The 22,612-nt window shown below is 43.8% G+C and overlaps 1 protein-coding gene across 2 annotated transcripts; it reads left to right on the forward strand.

Annotated features, from left to right (window-relative positions):
• The first annotated feature begins 4,410 nt into the window (after positions 1-4,410).
• GREM1 (gremlin 1, DAN family BMP antagonist) lies at positions 4,411-17,082 on the forward strand. Of its 2 annotated transcripts, none has more exons than XM_081229266.1 (2): positions 4,411-4,583; positions 13,089-17,082. In XM_081229266.1, exons 1-2 carry the CDS (start codon positions 4,417-4,419, stop codon positions 13,642-13,644), a joined length of 723 nt encoding a protein of 240 aa, XP_081085392.1. In that variant the 5' UTR covers positions 4,411-4,416; the 3' UTR covers positions 13,645-17,082. The 2 variants fall into 2 exon arrangements, with proteins under 2 accessions (XP_081085392.1, XP_081085393.1); XM_081229267.1 differs by lacking the exon at positions 4,411-4,583 and adding an exon at positions 8,781-8,883.
• Positions 17,083-22,612: the final 5,530 nt, after the last annotated feature.

A 22,612-nucleotide genomic window follows, 5' to 3' on the forward strand; every position in this document is an offset into this window, starting at 1 on the left:
GTGCCTACATATTGACTGGGAAGGACTTTTATGCTTTCGCCTTTTATATACTGCGCTGCACATGTAATGTGCACAATAAATACTTGTGTAGAATTAGGTTCAAACTGTATTAAAATTTGCATGCTTCAGCCTTTCACATGCTTGCATTTGGCAGCATTGGTCAGAATTTTCACACGCATTTTTTTATATACAGACGACTGGTAAACGTTTTACTGCTTATGTGTAAAGAGCAAGGTGACTAGTCAGGAATTGACCCTCAGACAGATCTGCAGACATACAGACCCCAGTAAGGGCTTGTATGTGTTCTGAAAGCCTGCCTACCTTGATTAGAGCTGGTTACAGAGGACACGCAGGGAGGAAAAATCCTCAGCGTCCAAATGAGCATCAAAATCACTCTTGAAATCACGATAGAAAGATCAGATCCTTTTTTCTTTTAACTTTGAGAAATTTTTTAAAATAACCAAAATGTAAAGAGAATAATCTAACAAATATCCACATACCCCCACCCAGAGATGAAAACTGTCAACATTTTGTCATATTAGTTTCGAGATCTTTTAAAAAATAAAAATTTCAAAAGCATTATAAAATTGCAATCTCTTTTGTCTTCTATCCCCAGTCCAACCCCATCCCCTACTCCATTCTGGTGGGCACCGTCAAGGGTCTGGTTTCCAATCCACTATTTATATATTTACATGAACACATATGTTTCCATAAACAATTTATACTATTGTTTTATATGTTTATTAAAAAATATACATAATGGTGTCATACAGCTTGTATCATTTTACAACTTGCTTTTTTTTTTCAAATATCACTAAGTTTTTGAGCTGTGTGTTGAAACAGAAGACTCTAGTCCATTCCTGTTAGTAACTGTATGGCATTTTATTATATAAATAAAATAATTTCTTATGCCTTCTCTTACTCCTGTTAATTGGAACTAAGATTGTTATAAACAAACCACAATAGAAGTGCTCACACAAGTTTCTATCCTTCATACATGTGCTCAAATTCTTATAAGGTGTTTTGCCTAGAAGTGGAATGGCTGGATGGTATACTAGGTACATGTTTAATTTTATCACATTTTGACAAATTACTCTCTGAAATGGTTGTACCAATTTACAGTCTCATTGTCAATGCATTTAATTACCTGCTTCTCGATACTCTTTTCAATGCTAGATACGGACAGACTTAAATCTTTGCTAATCTGCTTGATCAGCAAGGGTACCTTCTTATTTCTGTTTGCATTTCACTATTTACTAGTATAATCTAGCATCTTTTCATGTTTATTGGCTATTCAGGTTTCTTCTTTTGTGAAATGCCTGGTCATGTGCTTTGCCAACTCCTACAGTTATTCGTGGAGTTTTTTTCTTGTTAATTTATAAGAGGGATGCATTTTGGATACGAATCATTTAACTGTTATTTGACCATTGCAAATATCTTTTTCTTTAATCATTGTCAAGTTCATTATCACATTTTTTTTAAAGAGGGCCATACAAGTTCAGTTCCAAATGGGTAAAGATCTTTATTCTTTTTTTAAGTCAATGCAAGATGGCATACACAGTCTCTGCAATTGAGGGAATAGGCATAAATAGCTTTTGCAGATCTAAGCAAAAACTTCCCTACAAAGGCCTTCAAATTTTTTCTCCAGATCTTGAGAGTAGCCCCCTTTTAGCATCTTGTGAGTTAGATGGAAACACTTTTTATATTTTGATAGGAGAGCAAAACAAGAGAAATGGACTTTCCTTTTACAAGCCAGTAGCATCAACACTTCTCACAAGAGCCTCAAATTAATTTGAAAGTGGTTTCTGTAAGTGAAATTTATCATTTAGTGATTATTGTTTAGGCATCTCAGATTTCAAATTTTAAGTTTGCCTACACGGAGTCATTCTACTTCTTCCCTCTCTTACTAAGAGCAGGTTTCAATTATGTAATTATGGTTAAAGAGGTCTGAAGAGTTTTTACTCTCATGCCTTCATCCTGAGTGGATAATGGTTTGCAATGACTGGTTGAGAGCTGTGGAAACACAAATGTGAGGCAGAAAACTTGATAAATATTTACCAACATACTAGACTATAAACGGCGAGACGAGGGCCCGTCTTTACCATCTGCATGATGGTTATATCCTCAGCATTGGCTCAGCTGATAATCTTACCGAGTGAGCATGTGCTGAATATTCCCAATCTACAGCTAGTTATTGAATCCCAATTCTGTGTTAGCTACTTCTGTATTCTATATACTCGTGTAATCAAAGTGACCAAGACTGACAAAGTGCCCACCCTCGTGAAGCTTACATTCTAGTGGCAGGGAGAGATAAGTGACAATGAAGAAAAAAGATGCAGTGAAATGGGGCAGAGAGCTGTGGGCTGGTGGGATGGGGGTCGGGATGTTTCTACTGTAGGAAGTGTGGTCTGAGAAGCCTCCTGAGGAGGGATCCTAAAGATGAACAACACTTACTAGATAGAGATGGTGAGAAAAAGATGGGATATATAAAACCACAGGGTCGGGGCTCTTAAACAATGACTTCCAATGTGGGAGGTAAGCTCTTGTCTCTTTGTATTTTTATTTGGAGCAGTTCATATGAGTTTTGGGGAAAAAAACATGACTAAAGCATTGATTTTAGATTAGAAGGAGTTAATGAATTTGTAAAATATGCTTCCTTTTCTTTGGCGGAATAGTTTACACAGGGAGAGAACAGCTGGCTCCTAGGACTTGGTGCACTTTGGCTGGGCTGTTAATTGCGTACTTTGTGTATTTCTGACTGTGTATCTCTCCTGCAGCCCACTTGACCAAGATAAGTCTCTGAGCCCTACTGAATGTTTGCATCTCGCAGGCAACTACAAACTATGGCTCACGGGATGATTTAACAAAAAATTATTGAAAACATTTAAAGTGCAGCACTGAGTTCATGGATAGAAACCGCTGTTTGCACATACAAAACATTCAGATGATGAAGATTCTCTAGATAGTGATTTAATGCAGACTTCCTTCTTGTTTGATTTATTTTGAAAAATCGATTTCAAGTCCCTAGCAGTATCTAGTAGAAGTTCAATATTTCTTGCCCCCTCCCCCTAATGCCTGCCTAGAGAGAAAAACAAAAACAAAAACAAAACAAAAAACCACAGTTTGGGGGTTTTGTTTTGTTTTCTTAAGCCAAATACTTAAATCACGAATGTCTCATAAGTACCTTTTGATGGCTTTCATTGCCTTGTTTATTTTGCTGTAGTCAGTACAAACACCTTCAAATTTCCTTCTGTAACAGATGTTTTTCAAAGTCATCATCTGACCTCGCTGATGGAGCTGGTCTGCAGACCTTGCAGCCGAGTTGATTTTTGCACGGGCTCTAACTTCGACACACAAAACTTTACAGCCTCTTTGAGGAGCCAATTTCCAAGCTAAGAGAGCAAATGAAAGTGTTCGCTCATCTCTCAAAAATATTTCTGCGCTTGGTATGTTCCCACTCTTATCGGGTTCTCAGGAATGAACACAGAATGTGACATGGGTTTTTCACATACGTAAGTTTTTGTCTTCCATTTCTGGGAAGTTATTTCCTCGTCTGAGGTTTTATTTCCTGGATTTATTAAACTTTAACATGCTACGGAATACCTCTTCTCTCCTAGCGACTGTTCTCTCCCTTTTAAAAATGGCTCAGGAATGGAAAGCTTGACTTTCCATTTTAGATTTTTTAGGTTCCTTTTAGGTTTATTCTGCCCCCCGTTACTCCCTTCTGTACATTCACACCCGAGGCCGCCGGCATCTGAGCTGAAAGAACCCGTGGAGGGCGAGGAGAGGAGGGTGTCATGTTGGCGACAGGATCCTGCTGGCGGCCGGCGAGTCCGCCGGGGTTAACGGGGGCGCAGGGGTCAGCGCCCTCGAAGTTGGGGGCCTCGGGCGGAGCCGCACCAGAGCCGCGGCGACCGCTCAACCAGAGCGCCCTGCAGTCCCGCTCCCTCCACGGGGAAAGGATCGCCTAATTGGTCGCGATGCCACGGAGGTCTTGCTCTTCCTGGGGCAGTCTCCGGGACCGAGAGCGTCGCGGGGCCGACGCGGGCGGAGCGGAGCCGGCGAGAGGAAAAGCCCAGGCCTGGGGCAGAGGAGGAATGAGGGGCCGGGAGCCGGGGGGATTTCCTCCCGCGCTTCCCCCTCCAACGGGAGCGGAAAATGTGATTTGCTGTGCATTCCAGGCGCGGTTCCCTGGGGTGACCTCTCCCAGCCGGCCTGGGCGGGGGGAGCAGACAAAGAGGCGAGGCAGGCGGAGAGGGGACCCCGCGGGGAGGCAGGAGGGGTGCGGGGGGCGGGGGCAGTACCGGGAAAGGGGGCGGATAGCGGGTCCCGCGGCGGCGGCGGCGCCTGGCCAATGGAGAGGCGCGGCCCCGGGCGCCGCGCTCCGCCGCCGGCATTTAAACGGGAGACGGCGCGATGCCCCGCACTCGGTGCGCCCTCCGCGGACCGGGCGACCTAGTGTGCAGCAAGAGCGGTGCGCTCTGTCCCGCTGACCCCGCGCCGAGCCCGGGCGGCTCGTGCCGCGGCCGCACACCGCGCCACGCGTCTAGAGCGCAGGCCCCGAAGGCCCGCAGCACTGACAGGTGAGCGCGAAGGCGCGGGCGTGTGCGTGTGTGTGTGTGTGCGTGTGTGTGTGTGTGTGTGTGTGTGTGTGTGTAGGGGTCGGCAAACGACTGCCGCGTCCCGCTCCGTGGCCCTTCGTGAGCGCAGGCCGAGGCCCCGCGATCCCTGGGGTGAGCCCTGAAGAACCATCGCGGGGTCTTTCGTGCCAAGCTCTTGGCTGCCATGACCTCACCTTGCGCGGTCTGCAGGGCAAGACTGGGAAAGAGGATGTCAAGAGCAAGAGCCCCGCATCCCAGTTCCACCTCCCGGAGCTCCGCTAATACGCTCCGGGTGTGTTTGGCAGCCGCGCTTAACAGTCGCGCCCGCTGGTTGAGGGCGCAGAGTCCGTGAATCCAGAGCGCAGGAGCTGAGGTATAATGAGCGAGCGGGAGCAGTGAGGCGCTGCGGGGACCTTCAGCTCGACCGCAAACGCCGGGGCAGGTTGCAATGAGAGGGTCCCATTTGTTTGAGGCGGGGCGCTGGGTCTGGGGACTTCGGGGCGCGCACGTCGGAGGGCCATGAGTGATCCCGCCGTGAGGTGGTGGATCCTGAGAATCAGCGATGCATTTGCCTCTCCCCAAGATGGAGACTCGTGCAACAGCGGAGCTGCGGAGTTCCGCCGTGGCGGAAACCCAAGGGTCAGGTAACTGGACAGCTGAAGGGAGGTGCGCGGTCCCGGACGCCTAGTCCCGCGAGCCCGCGGTGCTCACATAGCAAACACCGCACACACTGGCTGCGCGCTCGTGCGCGCTGTTTCCTCTTCTAGGCTTCTCCCTGCCCCATGCGCTTCTCGGCTGAACCGCGGACGTCCGGGTGATGGGCAGTGACAACCTGCCGGGTCCCACTTGTGCGGGTACCCCTTAATTTGTGTCCGAGAGGCCCCTGCCTCACCTCGCCGCGCCTTCCTAGAGATGGACTAGGCGGGACTGGCGGCGGGAGGCTGGTCCCCGGGCTTGGACGCCCAGGTCATCCCTCGTCCTCCCCCGTCAATTTGCTGACCCCTCTGCAGCTCACGGAGCAAGGCCGGCGGGCGGTGGGGTGTCGGGGCCGTCACCTTGCCGACCGGAGTTACTGGTAGATTTCTGGCTTAGGAAGAACAGACGCGCCACCGCTCTGGCTTGGCATTGTCTTCGGATCCCAGCTGTGCCTTGGGGGCGCCCCAGCCTGGCGTTTCCCCGCGCAGGGCTCTGGTGATGGCCCCCCGGGGGAGGCAGGGGGCAGACAGGAGCCTCTCCAGTGAAGCCCTTCCAGCGCGCCCCAGAGCTGGCTCGAAGGGGCTCCCCGGTCAAATCTGGGTGCTGCTTTCTCCTCTTTTAGACAGAAATATAGCCTCGAAGTTAGGGGTTAAAAATCTCTTCTTAAATGTTTCAAGGGCAGAGAGGCGACCATCGGTAGGTAATTGGATCTCCCGCTGGAAAGAGCAGATCCAAGCGGTGTGCGCGTCTGTTTATGTTCCCCTTCGAGATGGTGCCAGGACACGAGTTGATTAAAACAATCTACTATGTTAAGTGGGTCACCAGGGATTTAAGCTGTCCCAGGGACCCCAGAGTAGTGGCTTCCTTTTGGCTGTACACACAAGTTAAATAAATAGCGGAGAAGAGGTTAAGATAACCCTGAACCCAGGGTGAGGAATCTTCTTTCACCCCAGGGCTTTCCACTTTCCAGCACCCTCTTTTTCTTTTTCTTTTTCTTTCTTTCTTTCTTTCTTTCTTTCTTTCTTTCTTTCTTTCTTTCTTTCTTTCTTTCTTTCTTTCTTTCTTCCTTCCTTCCTTCCTTCCTTCCTTCCTTCCTTCCTTCCTTCCCTTCTCTCTCTCTCTCTCTCTCTCTCTCTCTCTCTGTGGGATGCGGGACTTGAAAGGATGGACTTTTCAAAGCAAGGAGGGAAAGAAGAATATTTTTAAAAATTACAGATTCTCATTTCCTCCCTGGCACACTGCAGCCTACAGTGGTAGGTGATTTGATTACCATCACTGGATAAATTGCACACTCCAAATTGTTAGCATTAACTAATTATTTAAGGGCTCTTTAGAACTTAGTTGCTGTGTGTAGGGCTGTGTGTGTGTGTTTAACCCCCAGGTCATTGTAGGAATTAAAGTGTTTTGTAAACTTTGTAATTTCACAGGTTTCCTATTTTCTTAAAAGTTCGTTTTGAGTGAAATGTTTTGGTAACCCATGCACGATCTATGGGAAATCCAAGTTGGCTAACATAGACTTGTGTGAATGGTTACACAGGGGAGAACAGAAACCTATTACATCCTCAGCTCTCTGAATGAGAGCTGCCTGCCTTGTCTTCTAAACTGAAGCCCTAATCTTAAGGTTTAAGTGTTAAAAGTGATGCAATGCCACGAAATGTTATGCCACAAACCCTGCTCCCAAGAAATGCTTGTCAGCAGCAAAGCTGTGGAGCAGCAAAGCTGTGCAGAATAGAGAGTGTAGGACAGACGGGAAAACCTAAACCTTTTATGTAAAAGGAGTGGGGGAGGTAGGGGAGGTGACTGTAGCATCCAACTGAAAGCACACATCAGGCCAGTGTTATCAGCCTATGTCTTACATCTGCAAGGGATTGTCTTTAGTTTTAACATATGCTCTTAGAAATGCAAAGTACAACAATAATTCCTGGGACCAGAAAGGGGTTTTTCTTTACATGTGAACAAAATAGAGAATTATTTGAGTCACAATATTGTTCAAATTTGATTGCATTAGAACCAAGTCCATGTGTCCCTTATTAAACATCGTGCTGAGTGTCCATAGAATAGTGGTTAAGGACATGTGTATGAGGGCTAGGGAGAATGGGGCTCAAACCCTGGCTATCCCATGAGGGGCTGTGTGACCTTGGACAAATTCCTAACTTTTCAGAGTCTGAATTCCCTGATCGGTAAAAGGAAGATGATATTGTCTACCTCATATTTTGTTGTGAAAAATCAATTATAAAATTCAGTCAGAATTGAGCATAATGCCTGGCATAGGGTTTAAAAAATAGAGGTGGCTCTTAGTCGTGGTATTGGGAGAGGCAGTAACATTATAGGACATCAGCGTGTACCACAAGGTGGTTCTGAAATGAACTCACAAATCCCACTCACACAGGGACCAACACACATCTTTCACTACCATATAGAACCTATGACTTGACCAACTCTCAATAGTGCCGCTCAGTGGACATTTAAGATTTATTGCTTTCTAACTTGTCTCCTGTTGACCACAAGAATTGTATACCATCATTAACTTCACCAAAAAATCTTCGGATGAGCCTTGAGAGCTCCTGAGATACTTAACTACTAGGTGGTCTCCTCCCTGCCCTATATGATGTTGGGCCCCAGCCTGACTTAGCCTGAATGGTCTCCAGAATAGGGAGGTTTCAGTTAGGGTACCTGCCATACATACAGCATGAGACTTTATCCTCTCCTAGTTTGCCTTTGGTGCAAATTGTCTGAAAACAAAAAAATCAACGCAGTATATTCTTAAGAGCTTCTCTGCTCAATTTCTAAAAGTTGACTGTCTTTTTAAAAATTAAAGATCCAGGGCTTCCCTGGTGGCGCAGTGGTTCAGAGTCCGCCTGCCGATGCAGGGGACACGGGTTCGTGCCCCGGTCCGGGAGGATCCCACATGCCGCGGAGCGGCTGGGCCCGTGAGCCATGGCCGCTGAGCCTGCACGTCTGGAGCCTGTGCTCCGCAACGGGAGAGGCCACAACAGTGAGAGGCCCTCGTAATGCAAAAAAAAAAAAAAAAAAAAAAATTAAAGAGCCAATTTAAAAACAACCTTTGCCCTTCTCAACGATTTAGTTCTGAGAAATAGGAATAGGCTCTTCTAGAACCTGGCCTGCCCTTGGGGCCTGTATTGTCACTCCCATTAGTTTTGTAACACTGGGGAATGGTCTGACGGCATGCCTGTTGAATAGCTTTCTAAAATTCAGTTCATCAAGAGGAACTGATCAGCCACAGACATCTAGCTTGCTGATCATTGTCTCCTCGCTGTTTATCCCACTCAGCACTCCATTTAACTGAATCCAAGCAGGTTGGTTAGCTACAATGAGAAACAGGGCAAGAAGAGTGCTGAAAGGAGCTGGCCTAAACTTTCCCAAAGACATCGAGAATATTAGAAACAGGTTACACATAACACTTTTATTTCTGATTCCCCAGAATTACATGATTGTGTTCTCACAGCCTGGCGAAGATTGGAATAAATCACCATGACCTGCACAGGACAGAGGGTGGCTGATATGGCATATCTTTGTGCAGATGTTTGCTGTTGATCACTTGGGGCAACCTGAAGGAAAGCATCAGGTAGAGGAGACATGCTTTGAGAGTATCTATGTCCTCTGGGACAAATGGATTAGAGGGGAGAACAGTGGTAAAGGAAGAAAAAAGGTAGGGGTGGGTGTGTCTTGCTGGTGGGAAACAGTTGCAGAGAAACTCATGAAAATATGATCACATTAGTTGGAGAAGCAGAAATACATTAAGGGGAAGTTGAGGTAGCATTTGAAAAGAATATTATCTGCAAAGGAGAATAAAGGGAGGTCTTTGTGGGTGTCTGATGCACTCTGGGTCCATGAGATGCAGCTTTAATTTAATAATGTGAGTGGGTCGTTTCATGAATGCAAATTACCAGAAATGTTTTCAGCTCTCGTTTGGATATGGATGACAATTCATAAGACCTAAATCTGGACTAGCCTTTGGATTCTTTTCTTTTTTTTTTTTTTTTTTTTTTTTGTGGTACGCGGGCCTCCCACTGCTGTGGCCTCTCCCGTTGCGGAGCACAGCCTCCAGACACACAGGCTCAGCGGCTATGGCTCACGGGTCCAGCTGCTCCACGGCATGTGGGATCTTCCCGGACCGGGGAACAAACCCGCGTCCCCTGCATCGGCAGGCGGACTCCCAACCACTGCACCACCAGGGAAGCCCTGGATTCATTTTTGATAACGAGGCACTCTGCTAGGTGTTGATGGGAAAAAGAATTATCCTCAAGGAATGTACATTTTCTTGGTTTCCTCCATGTCTGTGATATTTACAGAGTGCAAATTATTTGGTGGCAATACAATTGGGATTTCAAGAACACAACAGCCCTATTTCCTTCAGTGAGTAAGCAAGATCATTTTGGTGTGGAGGAGGTTGGGTGACTGACCACAGTGACTTGACAGAGCCCTGGTTCTGGTACTGGTTATAGTTCTCATCCCCCTCCCTCTTACTTGTGTGGGATATGCAGAGTCCTTCAGAGCACTGCTGTTCTCTAAGAAGCTGAGGTCTCTGTTGATTGAGATTCCTAAGGTTGTTTTTTTCCTCTCTGCAAATAACTAGTTATAAGATTTAAGAACTCAAAAGCTGAAGATATTTAAAGAGTAGACTTTTTGAAAATGAAAAGCCATTTCATAATACTTCATAATACACCTAATATATTTTGAGAAAAATTTACTTTTCTTAAAAAGTCTGTCACTCTAGATCCCTTTTTCTCATGGGGTTTGCACACTCCCATAGGAACAGGAAGTCAGTCCAAATTAAAACAGAAAACCACAGTTGACTAATTTTGAATTTACTGCTTTATTGTTGGTTTCTTCCAGAGTGAACACAATGGCTTTTTTTTAAACATCTTTATTGGAGTATAATTGCTTTACAACGGTGTGTTAGTTTCTGCTGTATAACAAAGTGAACCACTATACATATACATATATCCCCATATCCCCTCCCTCTTGCATCTCCCTCCCACCCTCCCTATCCCACCCCTCTAGGTGGGCACAAAGCACCGAGCTTATCTCCCTGTGCAATGTGGCTGCTTCCCACTAGCTATCTATTTCACATTTGGTAGTGTATATATGTCCATGCCACCCTCTCTCTCTAAAAAAAAAAAAAAGGTTCTGAAGAACCTAGGGACAGGACTGGAAAAAAGATGCAGACGTAGAGAATGGACCTGAGGACACGGGGCGGGGGAAGGGTAAGCTGGGACGAAGTGAGAGAATACATGGCTTTAATTGGAAATATAAACCCTATGGTGTTCTCCATGGGACCAGGTAAAAAGAAGTGGGTATTTGGAGTTTTCTTGGAAAAAGGAAGAGAAGTATTAAGAAGCTCCCTAGGCTAGACTCTGCTGATCTTCAGCATGTTTGAAGACATTTTAAATGCAAAGAACAGAAACTCTGTTGGTCAGTGTGGTCCATGACAATCATTCATTGAACAAAAGAGCATCTACTCTGCCAGGCATGGAGGAAGAGGTGATGAATAAGCCCTCATGACTCTCAGACTTGGTATTTACTTAATGACAGATGGGAAATGCCAGATAGGGAAAGCTGAGTATAAAGGAGGTCCTAAGTGGTGTAGAGAAAGAAAATTGCATTTTTTTGGATAGATGTTTGTGGGTATGGCTGGCCCCATGACTTGAACCTCTCCCATGCAGTCAATATACCTTCCCAGTCAAGTCTCAGATTGGCCTCCGGGATGTTGGCTCTGAAATCTTGCTCTGGAGGCTTGGATTGTTCTGGAGGTCATTTTTAGGAGGGATGGGGAAGATGGTGGGTGGAGGCCTAGGGCTGTCTTATGTGTTCCTCTTGGAAATGGGCAGAGACTGAATTTTAGTTTAGATCCTGGCCCAGAATTGAATAAAAACAGAAACTTGTGAAAGCTTCTTGAATTCACAATATATTTGCCCAGGAGACTGGATCGTCATGGCTCAAGTTGTCCTACTCCCTGGAGAAAATCAGCACTGTTTTATAACTGGGCTTTCCTCATGAGCGATGTTTTAAAGACAAAACGAGGAAATTAATTTTTTGCTGTTGTTGAGGCAAAAAATGCTCTGTTTAAAGAACAAAGATGCCGTAACATAAACTGACAAAAGCCAGGAAGTCAGAGCAAGAGCTAAATGTCACATTATCAGCTCCAAACTTGAACTTGCCCAAAAGTATTAGGTTAATGTTTAAAAGATGGTGCCATTTAAGAATATTTTGAATTTAATATTTAATTATCTTAATTTGACATTATCCTTAGGGTTGCATGGTCTTTACTTACAGGGGCTGCCCTTTAGAGAATGCAGATTCCACCCTGCCTTTGTCTTTGAAAGGTAACTGCTCCAGCTACTAATACCAACTTGGATAGTCCCTTGGGGGCCACGGTGAGGTTACTATTAAATTGCATTTAGTGGTTATCATGTGTCACACTGGTGGACAGAAGAGAGCAGGGACCTGGGTGCTTCACTGCTGTGTCCTCAGGTTCAGAACTGTGGTGGATGTGGAAGACAAGGGAAACCTCTGGATTCAGGGCAGACTTGGTGTCATGGCCTGAGGAGGGAGGCTGGGAATTTGAAACTGTACTTATTGGGAAGAAAATCCCTCCACATTTTCACAGCTCCCTCTGTGCCCCACGGCTGCAGGTGCTACAGGTGTTGCTGCTCAAAGCTTGTTAGAGAGGCAGACCTACTGAATGATAATCTGCATTTTAACAATATCCCCAGGTGATTGTCTGCACACTCAGGTTTGAGAACCACTGTCTCAGGAGAATCTTAAGACTCTGATACTTCTCTCTTATACCCTTTTTTTTTTTTTTTTTTTTTTTTTGCGGTACGCGGGCCTCTCACTGTTGTGGGCTCTCCCGCTGCGGAGCACAGGCTCCAGACGCGCAGGCTCAGCGGCCATGGCTCACGGGCCCAGCCGCTCCGCGGCATGTGGGATCCTCCCGGACCGGGGCACGAACCCATGTCCCCTGCATCGGCAGGCGGACTCTCAACCGCTGCGCCACCAGGGAAGCCCTAGAAGCTGAGTCTTGACGTTTCGTCTAGTGCTCTTCCTGTGAAGGATTCTTCCTCCGTCTGGCCTCCGCACATCTCCTTCCGATGCCTGATAACACTGAACATCTCATAAGCATCCAACCAAGCAAACTCAGGAAGGGCTCAGGCCAGTCAGGGAGAAAGAGTGAGACCCTTTCCTGTCAGATGAGCCCTCTGGCTGGCGAGGCTAATTCATCTATTTACGTAGTAGGAACTTAACCAAATATTGTCAAGTACAAGAATGAATATATATAAAATAAACAACAAGGACCCTAACTATATTGAGTATCTTGTAATAACCTATAATGGAAAAGAATCTGAAAAAGAATAAGTATATATATGTATAACTGTATCACTGTGCACCTGAAACTAACACATTATAAATCAACTATACTTCAATTAAAAGAAAAAAAGAATGAATACAGTTAAGGGACCATAATACAAAGTCAAACGTAGTTGGTGCCAGAAGCCAGGAAGCAATTCCCCTGGGAGGACAAGTGACAGAGTTCACATCTTGGCTTCTTCACTGGCTGACCCTGGGCAAGCTACTTCATGGCTTAATGGCCCAGAGGGTAACGAGAATAACAGTACCTAATGCACGGATATACCGTGAGAGGCAATGAAATCGTTTACGTCGAGTGTTTAGCAAGCGCCTGATAAAACATTAGCTGTTTTATGAATGTTTTCTTTAATTATCTTTTCCATTTTTCATGTCTCTCCTCTCTGTGTCTCCCCCCTTTAGCATGAGCCGTACGGCCTACACTGTGGGAGCCCTGCTTCTCCTCTTGGGGACCCTGCTGCCGGCTGCTGAAGGGAAAAAGAAGGGGTCCCAAGGGGCCATCCCCCCGCCAGACAAGGCCCAGCACAATGACTCGGAGCAGACTCAGTCTCCCCAGCAGCCTGGCTCCAGGAACCGGGGGCGGGGCCAGGGGCGGGGCACTGCCGTGCCCGGGGAGGAAGTGCTGGAGTCCAGCCAGGAGGCCCTGCATGTGACCGAGCGCAAATACCTGAAGCGAGACTGGTGCAAAACCCAGCCGCTGAAGCAGACCATCCACGAGGAGGGCTGCAACAGCCGTACCATCATCAACCGTTTCTGCTACGGCCAGTGCAACTCCTTCTACATCCCCAGGCACATCCGGAAGGAGGAAGGCTCTTTTCAGTCTTGCTCCTTCTGCAAGCCCAAGAAGTTCACCACCATGATGGTCACGCTCAACTGCCCCGAACTACAGCCACCCACCAAGAAGAAGAGGGTCACTCGTGTCAAGCAGTGTCGTTGCATATCCATCGATTTGGATTAAGCCGGGCCTACCCAGCCTGTCCTTGGGGTGCAGTCCCCAGACAGGCCCAGAACCAGACCTAAATCAACCTGATTCTTACTTGGCTTAAATCTAGAGGCAAGAAGAACCACCAGCTGCCTTCTGCCAGGAGCCTGCTAGTGCGTAGTTTGTGTGCATGAGTGTGCATGGGTCCCTGTGGGTGTTTGCAGACACCAGAGGAAACACAGTCTCTACTAGAGGGCACTTCCTATTATGTAAATGTATCTGCTTCCATGCGGGATGGTACAGAAAGCCCACACCACCTGAGGCACATTTGGAGGGGCAGGGTTGTGGTCTGGTTCTGCCTCGGTCTTCCATGTGCCCTCCTGGGGACCAGAACCTCCCTTCAGAATGAATGTTAATGGAAGAGGCTACTCTGAGGGCAAGAGACCTGTTTTAGTGCTGCCTTGGCCTTAGGATATTTCAACCTGTGCATGCTTTCCCCCTTCCTCTTCCCTGTCACAGTCCATCCCTTCTTAGGATCTCAGTGACTATTTCCATCTAATCCCCTACCTGCCAGAGCTTCTAAAGTAACTCGCTTGACCACAGATGCAAATGTTTCCTATTTGGGGAAGACCTTTCAGACTCTGGGGGAGGCTGGTAGGGCAGGAAGGTTAGAGGATTGAGAGAAGGGAGAGGTCACAGGTGAGGACCAGTTGGCCCAGCAAAATTCAGGAGGGAGATGTGCAGAGCCTGGAAAGGCCAACCCCCAAACACGGTGAGACCCATGCTTTAGCAAGTTTCTTCCTGGTATTTAAAGAACCCAAGGAAACAGAGGAGAAATGAAATTGCCAAAAGAAATCATTAACTTTGTGAGTCACTGTGACTGTCAAAATTAGCTGTAACCCAATACCAGACTTAAAACATAAATATTGACTACTCCTATTTTCAGAACCAAGTGAGTGAGCGAAACCAAAACAGCCCCTCCTGCTTTGCCCCTCAGATGGACAAAAGATGTAGTTCAGAACCGCCCCCGCCCCGGCCCCAGGAATAGGAAAAAGACAAAAACCTTATAAGCAGAAGGTCTTATTATCTTTCCTTTAGGCTGGGGTATAATCACCTCTTTCCCAGTTCCTTATTCCTGTGTCATGTTTCTGAGAGCCACAACCCTGTATTGTAAAGATTCTGCCTCTGCCAAATGTACCTGACAGTGAAGGACTAGGCTAAGATAAGAGAGTTTAGGCCTGCTCCTTTTTAGAAAGAAGTATATTTGGGGTCTTTTTGTTTTAGCCATCTATAAGAGATTGAGCTGGAGAGCAGCGGAGAGTAAGGAAAGGAAGGAGATTGCCTCTGGCTAAGGAGTAGTCAAAAGTCAGGGAGGACATGTAAGGGATACACCAGCCCTTCTTCCTTTGCCCTTGAAGAGTCTAATGGGAACCCCCAGTTAAGAAATCAGAGTATTTGTGTGCATTAGCTTTCCTACAGCTGGTAGGATTTATGTAACATTGTAACCATTTGGAAACTACTGTTCCCCGATTAAACTTAGGTTATTTGCAATGTGTATTTAGTATTTATCTGATGGCCAAAGCACAGGGTGGGTGAACCTCCCTGCATTTTGGATTTGGACAACTTGCTGTCTTCAAGCCTGAGGTTTTATATGTAAACCACCCCCCACCCCCGATACTCTTCTTGCCTTGCACCCTCTCAGTCTCACCAGCCAAGTCATGTGTCACATGGGAAACAAACACCATAGACTTGTGTTTCAGTTGCCCATGAAGGCTCCAGCATTCAAAGAACCAGTGCAACTAAAGAGGCTGCTTTTATTTTATTTTTGTTTTGGTCCAGTGCTCTCCCTACTAACAAATAAATAGGAACCATACTTTGAGGCAGAAGTCATCTTGAACACCCGAACTATTGGGTCTAGTTTTAAAACTTTGAAATTCACTACTGATGATTCTACACTAGGCAAATTTGTGCAAACACATAGTCTGTGCATGTCACATACACCATACGCCCCTGCCCTAAATCCTTGTATCGTCCACGTCCTCCCAACAATAAAACACAGAATGGATTTAATTAAGCATGCAAATGCTAAGCTAGAATTTTGAGGGTGGGGGAGAGGAAAAGAAAGGGGGAAGGAGCTGAACATATAAAACCACACTAGAGAGGAAGAATGACGCCCAGAACCAGCAGACACCGAATCTCTCTTGTTCTAACTCTGCCACAAGCATGCAGTTTTGTTAAAAAGAGATGACTTCAGTTGGCAGCAGGAATCTTCTTTTAGTAGCTTGTACCACAGTCTTGCATGTAAGTTGGATTTGGCTTAAGTAAAGAGAATTTCCTCAAAATGAGCTTCACTGGGGTAATCAGCAGCATAACTGCCCTAAAAGCACAGCACTAGCCAAAGAGGGAAATGTCTGCTTTTCTTACTGTGCCTACATTAAGACGAGCCCAAGTCCCGTGTGTCTTCCAACATTTATTGAGAGTGCCATATCTGTCACATATTGTACTGAAGTCACCGATGATGTAATGATATGTTTTTTCATTACTATAGTAGAATTTTTTATGGCAAGATATTTGTGATCTAGATCTTTCCTATTAAAATAATGCCAAACACCAAATATGAATTTTATGATGTACACTTTGTGCTTGGCATTAAAAGAGAAAAACACATCCTGCAAGTCTGTAAGTTGTTTTTTGTTATTGTAGTTCTGCAAAGTTAAAAATGTAAGTGAAAAATCGGGAGGAAAGGATAATTTCCACTGTGTGGAATGTGAATAGTTAATCAAAAAGTTATGGTTATTTAATGTAATTATTAACTCAAATCCTTTGGTCACTGTGATTTCAAGCATTTTTTTTTCTCCTTTATATGACTTCCTCTGAGTTGAGCAAAGAAGAGGCTGGCACATTGTATATTGTTGGAGGCTTTTATCAGAGGGAAACAAAATCTTGACACATCTGAACGTGTGTTACAGAGTCAAGACCTGAGCTTTTAGTTTTTTAATTGAATGTTCCTTAAAGGTTAACGTTTCTGAGGCAATTTAAGAAAGATCTTAAATGTTATTTTGGAAGAATTAAAATGTGTGTATACAAACAAATAGCAGATAATAATGAATAGTTCACAAGTTCCTTTAAGGAGAACATCTAAAATAAAAAATGTATGTACAGAACATTTATAAATGACCAGTTAATGCTGAAGAGTGAAAGTAGTTCTACTGATTTGTCATTCTCAATATATTTAATATCAACTGCATTATGTATTATGTCTGCTTTAATCATTTAAAACAACAAATTTATGAAGACTATGATTGGGGTCCTTTGCTGTATATGAGGATGAGAGGGGATTTGATAGTCTCATAAAAGCTAATTGGGTTGAAAGCAACGTTTTATGAATCTGTAACTAGAACTTAATTCCACCCCAATAATATTCTATATAACCTTTCCCAAAGAGCAATCAATAAATTGAACCTCTTCTCTGTTTGCATGTGTATGTGTGTGTGTGTGTGTGTGTGTTTCACGGGTAATGCTCACAGGGCAGGTGCAGGGATTCACTTGTCATGGGAAGGGAGGTAGAAAACAGATCATGAGATCCCTTGTGATCTGAAAGGAAATTTATTTTCTCCACTCAGACCTTCCAGATCCCACTGGATTTCAGGAGGACACCTCAGGCCATGGCAATTAGAGGCAGGGGAAATCTGGTGAGCAGTGGAATGTACCAACCTCTTCCCCAGAGCTAGAAAGAAGAGTTAGAACGCTTCTGAGAAGCCTTCAGATAGTGGAAGAATTGTCACACTGAAAAGAGAATAGCTTTATTTTGAGGTGTTCAAGGGAAAAGGGGGAGAAAGATTTGGGGCTCAGTAGAAGAAAGAGCTTTCTAACGATGAGAGTGATTCGGCAATGCAATGAGTTGCCTTTGAGATGATCCACTCCCTGTCCTTGGAAATATTAAAACATATGCTAGATATCATTTGATAGGGATTTGCAGCATTGTGAGTTATTGTCCTGGATATGCAATTAAATGAGTGGATTTCTGAGGTCCCTTTCTACTCAGATGTACAATACAGGATTTATACCAGGTATTGGTACTCTGCCAGTGATAATGAAAGTGCCAGCAACTATATATGGAGTGCTTATGCCAGACACTGCCAAGGATTTTATTTTGTTTTCCACTTAATTTTCATAGTGACTCAACAATATGTATACCATTATCATCACTGCTAGGAGGCAGTGAACTCATAAGTCTTACTGCAGTAGCTGTGCGCTTAAACACTATGGAAAATTGTGAGATGTTCAACTTATCAGTTTGTTCTTTTAAGGATAGAATGCAGCAGTCTAAAAATAGATCCAACTCTTGCTTATTTCATCTAATGATGAAGGCCCCCCTGAGTTTGTAGATGGCATCATCAGGAGCCCCAGCTCTGAAGCATTCAAAGCCTCTTTGCCACCTCTCTTTCTGTCACGGCCTCCTTGGACTTGGAGGGGAAAGAAGGCAGCAAGTACCAAGGAGACAGTGTCCTCAGAAAAGCCACACTCACACCTAGGAGGTAATGGCTGGACAGGGTTTGAAAAGGTAGTGGGATTGGAAACAAATGCATTCTAGGTTTCAAAAAAAGTATGTAGTAAGACATCAGCAAAAATGTTGGAGTGAGGAGTTTTGAAAATTTTTTCCTCCATAAAAGCAATGAGAAACTGGCAAAAATGTTTAGAACTCTGGGCATTAACCTAAGGCTTGCAGCAGTCTGAGGAACATTTATTGAAGAAAAAGCTGAATCTCTGTAACAACAGTGAGCACTGTGATATTGTAACTTGCCCTATTCTCATCTCCCTCTCCAGTTCCATAGAAGACTTGAAAACAAACAGCTGGCAACTATAGTGAATACCAGCAATCTGGCAGTCACTGAAAGAGGTAGAATGAGATTGGAGTTCTTTCAAAGCCAAATACCCAGAGAATTGTAATTATTTGACCTGTCAGGCCCTGAAGGCCCCCCTTGCAAAGGTATCTTTACTTGACCTAATTGGAAACTGCCAAGTGTGAAAAGCCCCGTTGAAAACAGAGGCAATTGATTATTTTTGTGGCTGCCTGAGGCAGTAGGTAGCAGTTGGGGCAAGCAATAGCCTAAACAAAAAGCTTAAAAGGATGGGGCTTCCCTGGTGGCGCAGTGGTTGAGAGTCCGCCTGCCAGTGCAGGGGACACTGGTTTGTGACCCGGTCTGGGAAGATCCCACATGCCGCGGAGCGGCTGGGCCCGTGAGCCATGGCAAGCTTAAAAGTACAGAATGGCGGGGGGAGCTTTGAAAAGCTTCAACATATTACTGGGAATCTAGAAAGCCAAATCAGGTATAGGGCTGTGTCCATGCCCAGGGCTTTCAACATGATCAGGAAGAATCTGAGAAGGCCCTAAGCTCTTACCTCAGGCTGACCTTGAGGGTCTGCATAGGCAGAAAATAAAGACTAAGGCAGAGTTATCGACTGCTTGGCTGAGTGTTGAAGGTGTGCCCCAACAACACAGAGCCCCTCAGCAAAGACTGGAAGACTTACTGGTTCCAAGTGTTTAAGGAAATTACTGTTCAACTATTAGCTGACCCCTAAGCTAGCCAAGCAGAGACTTCAGGCCACGTACAACAAAAAATACAGACTTTACATAATTAGTTCAGAAAAGTCGCTAAACAAACAAGTAGCAGCAACAAACAGCAGCAACAACAAATACTAGGGAGAGGGAGAGAGACTGATTTCAAAAGTCACCACATCATACTACTTAAAACGCCCACCTTTCAACAGAACATTGAGACATGCCAAAAAAAAAAAAAAAATCCGAGAAAGTATGGCCCATACACAGGAAAAACAAACAAACAAAAAACAAAGAAGCTGTCCCCTAGGAAGCCCAGACATTAGACTTAGACAAAAACTTCCAGTCTACTGTTTAAATATGTTCGAGAACTAAGAAAAACCGTTTCTAAAGAATTTAAGAAAAATAGAATAAAATCTCACCAAATCCTGAATATCAGTAAAGAGTAGAAATCATAAAAAAGAGCCAAATAGAAATTTTAAAGTTGAAAAGTATTGTAAGTGAAATAAAAATTGTACTAGAGGGGCTGAACAGCAGATTTGAGCAGGCAAAAGAAAATTGAGAAACCTTTACCTAGACTGATGAGAGAGAGAGAGAGAGAGAGAGAGAGAGAGAGGAAGACTGTTAAAATCAGGAATAAAAAAGGGAACAGTACTATGAAACTTACAAAAATAAAAAGGACTATAAGAATACCATAAACAATTGTATGCCAACAAATTAGAAACTTTGATAAAACGGACAAATTCCTAGTCTTTTAAGCCTTACTCTTCTCTCTTCCCCACAGCTGAGCAAGCTGATAAGAAAGCCCAGGTTCTCTTTCATTTACCACTGATGAATGAGATGATTGAACTATACAAGGGCCCCTCTCCCCCAGGTGGGAACACTCATCCCAGCATCATTTGTTAACCATCATAAAAACTGCAAGTCAGTTTCCTTTCCCTGCTCTCTTAAGCCATTTTCAGACCAGGTTGGGAGGACTGCCCTGCTCTCCACAGAAAGCCTCATTATGTGAGTAATAAATCTTTTCATATACTCTTGGGGTGTTTGTGGTGTCATGGGTCTGAACCAAACTTTGGGTAAGGGTCTACTCTGTTTATACAGGTGTTCACAACACCTAGAAACACACAAACTCCTGAAACTCACTCCAGAGGAAACAGATATTTGAATAGAACTATCACAAATAAAGAGATTGAATTCATATTCAAAAAGCTTTGCACAAAGAAAACCCTAAGACCATATGGCTTCACTGGTGAATTTTACCAAATATTTAAAGAATTAATACCTGTTCTTTATAACCTCTTCTAAGAAAATAGAAACACTTTCTACCTCATCCTATGAGACCAGTATTACCATGAAAACCATAACCAGACAAAACATCATAAAAGAAAACTATAGACAAATATCACTTATAAACATAGATGCAAAAGTCCTCAGCAAAATACTGAGTAACTGAATCCAGCAACATATACCAAGGATTATACACCATGCTTAAGTGAGATTTGCCCAGGAATGTTAGGTTAGTTTAATCATAAATCAATGCAATATGACATATTAATAGAATATAGGATAAAAACACAATCATATGGAAAAATCACTTGACAAAATCCAACACCCTTTCATGATACAATCACTCAACACACTAGGAATAAAAGGGCATTTCCACAACCTGAAAAAGGGCATGTATGAAAAACCAACAACTAACATTACTTAAAGGTGAAAGAAAGGCTGAAAACTTTCCCCATTAAGATATCTTTACCACTTCTTTTCAATATTGTACTGGAGGCTCTAGCAGGGTAATTATGCAAGTAAGGGAAAATAAAGTCATCCAGACTAAAAAGGAAGAAGTAAAACTATTTCTATTTTCAGATGACATGATCTTATATGTAGAAATCCTAAGGAATTCACAAAAGAAGTATTAGTGCTGTCTTAGTCTAGTCAGGCTACTATAACAAAATACCACAGATTAGGTAGCTTATGAACATCAAACATAACTTCTCACAGTTTGGGAGGCTGGGAACCCAAGATCAGGGTGCTACATTGGTCAACTGAGGGCTTGCTTTCAGGTCCCAGACTTCTTGTTGTGTCCTCACATGGTGAAAGGGGCTAGGGATATTTCTGGAGCCCTTTTTATAAGGAACTAATCTCATTCATTAGGGTCCCACCCTCATGAATTAAGCAACTCCCAAAGGCCCCACCTACTAATTCCATTATCTTTGGTGAGGTTAGGATTTCAACGTACGAATTTGGGGGGACACAAACATTCAGACCATAGCAAAAGCTAGTATCAAAGTTGCAGGATAAAAGATCAATATTCAAAAATTAATTGTACTCTATACACTAGCAGTGAAAACTCTGAAACAAAATTAAAAAATAATTCCATTTGCAATAGCATCAATAGAACAAAATACACAGGAACAAATTTAACAAAGGAAGTATAATAAAACTATAAAACACTGTTTAAAGAATTTATGGAACACCTAAATAAACAGAAAGACACCTTGTGTTCATGAATTAGAAGAATTAATATTGCTCTACAGATTTCACACAATCTCTATCAAAATCGGTAACTGGCTTCTTTGCAGAAATTAACAAGCTAATCCTAAAATTTATATGAAAATGCAAGGGACCCAGAATAGCCAAAATATTCTTGAAAAAGGACAAAGTTAAAGGACTCACACTTCCTGATTTCAAAATTTACAATAAAGAATTGCTATAAGGCGAACACTCTTTTAACGGCCATTAGGTTAAGGAATATAATTTTTCCAGTCTCTCCAGAAGCTCTTCTATGCCCCAGCTCAATTTTACCATTTTTTCACACCATAATAATAATCACTCTCCTAACTTCTACAGTAATTTCTTTGCGTATCTTTAGTTTTATCACCAAATTGTGAATGCCTAAATTCTACAGTTTAGTCTGGTTGCAAACGTTTAAGTGGGAAAAGATAAAAGCCTAAATTACAGCAGTGCTAACCCCCTTCCTATGATCTTAATGGTGATTACCAAGTAGAGGATTACCAGTGTTCACTTCCTGTTGCACCAACAAGTTTACTGGGAAAAAAGGTTAAAATAATTGTATGTATCAAGGTATTTAAAATAATTCTTCTCACAGAAAAATGATACAGATGAACTTATTTGCAACACAGAAATAGAAACACAGATGTAGAGAACAAACGTATGGATACCAAGGGGGGGATGGGGAGTGGGATGAATTGGGAGATTGGAGTTAACATACATATACTACTATGTATAAAACAGATAATGAGAACCTACTGTAGCACAGGGAACTCTACTCAATGCTCTGTGGTGACCTAAATGGTATGGAAATCCAAAAAAGAGGGGATATATGTATACGTATAGCTGATTCACTTCGCTGTACAGCAGAAACTAACACAACATTGTAAAGCAACTATACGCCAATAAAAATTAATAAAAAACAAAAACAAA

This window comes from Mesoplodon bidens (genome assembly GCF_964165515.1).
Source record: "Mesoplodon bidens genome assembly, chromosome: 3".
NCBI classification, from domain to species: Eukaryota; Metazoa; Chordata; class Mammalia; order Artiodactyla; family Ziphiidae; genus Mesoplodon; species Mesoplodon bidens.

Bases quoted from the DNA above. Each gene is read 5' to 3' on its own strand.
- GREM1 (XM_081229266.1), top strand. From the start codon at position 4,417: ATGCCCCGCACTCGGTGCGCCCTCCGCGGACCGGGCGACCTAGTGTGC. The intron at 4,584-13,088 runs GTGAGCGCGAAG...TCCCCCCTTTAG, and splicing joins AAGGCCCGCAGCACTGACAG to CATGAGCCGTACGGCCTACA.